We start from the raw sequence: 5,094 nt of genomic DNA, 5'->3' as shown, positions 1-5,094 counted from the left end.
AAAAAAAAAAAAAAAAAAAAAAAAAGGAACTAGTAATGAAAGAAGAACCAGAATCTCTCAATATCATCTACAATTTAAATATTTTACATCAAAATTAATTCCAAATGTATTCCCAAGTAATACCAGTCAAAATGTCCAAGTTTTCATACTACAAAAATAGTGTCTGCTGTGGACAAGGTTTAGTGGAATTCCGGCCTGTATTTGTGACAAAATGATCTTTTCTATAGGTCGAACTAGTGTGAGCGGTCCCTATCAGAGAAAGCCATTGCGCGCGCTAGCCTCTTGTTTGTATAGGGTTCCAAACCTGCGCACCCCTAAACTAAAAGCTTCTAATTTGTTGATACGAGAAGCAAATTGTTGTGAAACATTGTTATCTACAATTCGAATTCAATTATCTAAATTCTGATGATAACAAATTTTCCTGTAAACATTTATGTGAAATCCTACACTTGATACAGTACAGAAATTGATATTTCCATAGCTGTCTGTAACTATCCATATCAACATTTATAAAGCAGAACCAAATACCATCAGAGACACCACAAGAAGAGGAACCAAAAGCGTGAAAAATGAACTTACATTAGGCGGACCAATAATAGTTCCCGTCCAAGAAGCCATACAGATATCATCAGCATCATCCATCCCATAACTGACAGTTCCATCCCCGATTCCTTTTTCACCTCTTTCAAGTTCTTCCAGTAATCTGAAGTTTCGAGGAACTAAAAAAAATAGAATATTGTTCAAATTAGAGCTTATGGTGCTAAAAATGAACTTACATTAGGCGGGCCCAATCTTTTGCGGGTTTCTTCACATTTTTTTCTATAAATTACAGATTGTTGAAGAAATAACATTACATTTATCTTTTAGTCAGAAGCCCAACGTTCGTTAACATGAAGATAGGAATGGAAATCAAACGAACAGATTCTCCATTCAAACTGTCTGGTAATCCAGACAACATAACATAAAGCCAAAAGTAAAACGCCAAGAATTTAACCAACAGCTAGTAGAGCCCAACCTGCAGACCCAATATGGAGTAAACAAAAAAATCCAAGCATCTCCCGAGTACAACATTCCAAAGTGAGCTAAATAAAACAAAATCTGAATTCACTAACGAAATTTCCACACATTAACGCCAGAGCTTGCAATTTGCACTCTATAGTATAAGAAAAAATGATAACAAAAGTTGATTCACAACTAGAACAAACTCCAATATCCCGAAGAAGTTTAAAATCGTTGTTGACAGCAAAAAGAACAAAAAAAAAAAGGCTAACAAAATAGGAAATGTCGAATCGTGGAATTGAAAAAACTGGGGCTCCAAACACTCACCAACAACCTTCGCGGCCTCGTCACCCATTTTTGAAGCAGGGTATCTGAGCTAGGGTTCCCAAAAGACAAAATAAAAAATAAAAAATAAAAAAATAAAACCCCAACTGTAGAGAGAGAAAGCGTGTCACAAAAGATAGAGGAGAGAGAAAAAAAAGAGAATTAGAAAAAACTCTGAATAATTTCACTACTGCAGAAGGTTAGAGGAAGCGGCCAAAAATTAGAGTAATCGTGCGCTTCGCGGCCTTGATAGTTTCCCTGCACCTGCAGATCACGTCCGTTCCATTGATCTGACTCCTGTAGTTTTTAGTTAAATTCGATTTTGACTTATTATATTTTAATAAAATAATAATTTTAAATGTTATCGGTAATTATCATTTTAATTCATAATTTAATATAACACGGGCCTCTTATCACGTGCAACTAAGTATTTGAACCAAAATTTTGATAATTCAAAATTTGTTGTGGAGAAAGATGGTAAATTAATGAATTTCTCCATAAACGTTCAAAGGGAGGGCATCAAAATTAGAGTCAAAATGCAATGTTTTGAATTGGCAGGCTTCCCAGTTGATTGATAAACTAAATGAAGAAGCATTGAATAAAAATGGTCCAGAAATGATCATGTAATTCATAGTTTCAGAAGGAAAAGAGAGGTATGAAGGATGATCATGAAGAACAAACTACAGTGTGTTCATAAACAAAACTACCCCTTCTGGACTCGTTGTTGTTCTGGCTTGTGTTCAAACCATTCCATGATATCTTCATCATCACTACATTCAACAAACTCAATTCTTCTTTCCATACTGTCAGATCTCAACATCAGATCTTCTTCTTTCTCCATTGCATTTTCCAAGCTTCTTCTCCTCTCTAACATCTCCACTTTCCTTCTCTCTGCACTTTCTGCACTTGGAAAATCCGGAAATCTGCAGTGTTCCTCACCCTCACTTCCACCAAATCTCCACATACAATCATCATCATTCTTCCTCCTACTTGAATTATTTCCAAATTTACTAGAATACAATTTAGGTCCAGCAGAAACGTTTCTAGTGTTTAGTGCTTTGGGCCGTCGGTGATCACACCTCAAGCATAGCGTGTTCTTCCTAAAATTAATATAGTTGCACCTATACAAAGTACCTAACTTCAGTTTCATTCAAACAGATAGATCATGAACATGAGAAAATTAGTTAAAAAGTGCAAGAAGGAAGGCTCACGATTCGCATTCCCACTCCCCCGGATTCAGCTGTCGATTCAACGGCTTCTCTTTGCATTGCAAACATGTTGAATTCTTCGCAAAGTTCAAGAAATTACATCTGCAGAAATGCTGTCTCCATAAGAAAAAGAACCACAAACACACACACACAAAAAAAGCACTACAGAAGCTTTAGGACACGTGGAGAGTCGTTACTTGTCGCAAAGCCAGTCGCCCTTCTTCAACGGAAGATTGGCTTGATCCTCGTTTCGTTTCCGAAGCCTCTCAAGAGCTATACTACCACAACGCAAGCACTTGACGTTTCTAGAAAAGTTGAAGAAGTTGCATCTACCAAATGAAGAATGGAAAGGAAATCCATTATGCACATTTCAGAAATATAAAGTTTGAATGTAGTTAGTTGGGTTTACTTTGGACAATGCCAGTCGCCTTGTGTTGCTGAAGCATTTGTCTCATGATTTTCTGTTGAAAACCCCTCGTTAGAATTTAGAACATCAGATTCACGTTCTCCTGCACTGTAATCAACAATTTCTTTCAACAGCTTTCTAACAGAGTCATTAGCCTTCTTGTTCACACAACGTCTGTTCTCCACCATAGCAGAGATGTGATCAAGCCCGTAAAATAACAAAACACGCATGACATCCACGGTCCGACCTCCTCCGTCTCCGCATGCCTTTGCATATGCCCTCTCACATTCTCCCCGCAGGTTGCAAGAACTGCAGACCTACTAAGAAGCCTATTCATGTTAAAGATGATGAAAGTCTAGAAATCATAAAAACTGTTTTGCTTGAAGAAAGATGAATTGGGTTGATCAATACAACAAAGACTAGTTTGTTTATCTTCCAATAAAAGTAAGAAAATTTTGAAATTTATCCCCTCAACGATAAGCATTGCATCAATTTAGTCTTTAATCCCTTAGCAGAATGTGTGTGTGGCATGTCCATAACATGAATTTTGGCTAAGTGGGTGTGATTAAAGTTTATGGATAGACTAAATTTATAATTTAACCCAACAAATTTGCAAGTGGCATGAATAGTAGAAAATTCAATACAGACATTTCCCTCATCAATGCCCACATGTGCTCTGAGACGCTTCCCTGAGTTCACAACTTTCCTATCTATGCTTGGGCATCCACATCCTGCAATCACCTGTAACTCTTTCCTGGACAAGCACCTGGAAGAAAAGATACCGCACTTTCTCAGACATTTGACAAAAGTAAACTAAAACTATAGATGAACAATATAATAGAAACTTATCCTTCTTGGTACTCAAGCCCAAGTTAGTTGGTTGTTTGCCACGTTTTATCAAATTCAAAATGGATTTGACCGCAGAAATGCTCCGATGCGATTAATTTTTCATAAAGGGAATACTGAGAAAGAACTTTTGTTTTTCTTTGAATGGTAAGTTTTACCTGAGTACTAATATTACACAAACTTGAGTTAGGAGGATAAGAACGAGTTTTTACTTTTCAAAAGAGAATAAAAAATAAACAAAAGAATTTTATTATAGGCTAATTGATTTCATAATTTATGAATCCATTTGACATTAATTAGAATTCTAGATATAACTTTGAATTTCCTTGAACTGTACAAGGAGAAAACTTCTTATACCGTTCTGGAGTATTGTAATTTACATCTATCCCAATAAGACGTTTATCGAATCATTGCAATTGATGTTCGAGCCCGAAGAGCCTAGCAAGTCAAGAGATTTGGATCTAGCATTTGTTATGAACAAAAAGTGCAACAATATGACAGAACAGTAAAGAAAATCACAGCATCAAATAAAATTTGGTTTAGTCTCTAATGTGACAAATGCAGGATTCTCGAATGGGACTATAGGCAGTTTGGATCACCCAAATTCAGCAATAAGCCTCTTTGTTTTACTACACTCTTCAAAACCAAGGAGTTAGCAAGCACATTTGGATCCCAAAAACAAGATTTGTTAGAAAAAAACATGAATTGATAATTGCGGTTGGTCTCTCAGGCATTTTATCAAACATGTAGAGTGCATTATCCAAAATCCCATATTACCGTATAAGGTTAGACCGATCCCTTGCAAAATCAAGACAGGCAGTCCGAATATGATTGAAATCTTTTGCACCCAATTCAGCATTCAGAAATGGTACTCCGCCTCCTTCAAAGTACCCTTTCTTTGACAAACATTCCATGAAGTTCACCCACTCCGGCCATGGGTCTATCTGAACATTCAACTCCCTTGCTTTTGAAATCTCTCTGAGATCAACCTGTTTTTCAGAAATCCAGCTTCTGGGAGACCTGGGTATTGAAGATCCATGTTCGAGCTTGTCAAAATCGAGTTCCAGCTCCGAATCTGAGGCCAGACTTTTGTTGGAACCATGAAACAGCAGAAGCGGAGTGAGATATTTAGGACTTCTCAGCGTGGAATTGAGTAATTGATGTGTTGAACTATTGAAATTCATTATCCGGAAGATTTTATCCATTTCGAAATTGCGAAGATCCTTTAGATTTTTGGCGGGAACTTCTAGGTTTAACTGTCAATCTGCAGAAGGAAGAAGACGCGAAGAGGCTCCACAAACCATTTTTTGA

The 5,094-nt window shown here is 36.8% G+C and overlaps 2 protein-coding genes across 3 annotated transcripts in view; both read right to left on the bottom strand.

Moving 5' to 3' along the window:
• LOC111786325 (ubiquitin-conjugating enzyme E2 variant 1A-like) overlaps window positions 1–1,459 on the bottom strand; it is a gene marked incomplete at its 3' end in the record, with an annotated part of 3,560 nt that extends 2,101 nt beyond the window's left edge. Inside the window, exons 1-2 of the mRNA XM_023666633.1 lie at window positions 1,327–1,459; window positions 580–719 (exon numbers count right to left, since the gene is read on the bottom strand). Of these exons, the coding sequence (XP_023522401.1) occupies window positions 580–719; window positions 1,327–1,354 (168 nt within the window). The remainder of the gene's footprint in view (window positions 1–579; window positions 720–1,326) is intronic.
• Window positions 1,460–1,897: 438 nt separating this feature from the next.
• Window positions 1,898–5,072, bottom strand: LOC111786324 (zinc finger protein VAR3, chloroplastic-like). 2 transcript variants are annotated; one of them, XM_023666630.1, is made up of 6 exons: window positions 4,561–5,072; window positions 3,586–3,703; window positions 2,941–3,254; window positions 2,729–2,860; window positions 2,535–2,633; window positions 1,898–2,444 (listed from the first exon to the last, which is right to left on the bottom strand). In XM_023666630.1, exons 1-6 carry the CDS (start codon window positions 4,986–4,988, stop codon window positions 2,027–2,029), a joined length of 1,509 nt encoding a protein of 502 aa, XP_023522398.1. In that variant the 5' UTR covers window positions 4,989–5,072; the 3' UTR covers window positions 1,898–2,026. The 2 variants fall into 2 exon arrangements, with proteins under 2 accessions (XP_023522398.1, XP_023522399.1); XM_023666631.1 differs by having other exon boundaries at window positions 1,898–2,438.
• Window positions 5,073–5,094: the final 22 nt, after the last annotated feature.

The sequence above is a fragment of the Cucurbita pepo genome, unplaced genomic scaffold (genome assembly GCF_002806865.2).
Source record: "Cucurbita pepo subsp. pepo cultivar mu-cu-16 unplaced genomic scaffold, ASM280686v2 Cp4.1_scaffold001440, whole genome shotgun sequence".
Taxonomy (NCBI): domain Eukaryota; kingdom Viridiplantae; phylum Streptophyta; class Magnoliopsida; order Cucurbitales; family Cucurbitaceae; genus Cucurbita; species Cucurbita pepo.
The sequence above is the reverse complement of the archived record's forward strand: the minus strand, read 5'-3'. Positions and strand labels throughout refer to the sequence as shown.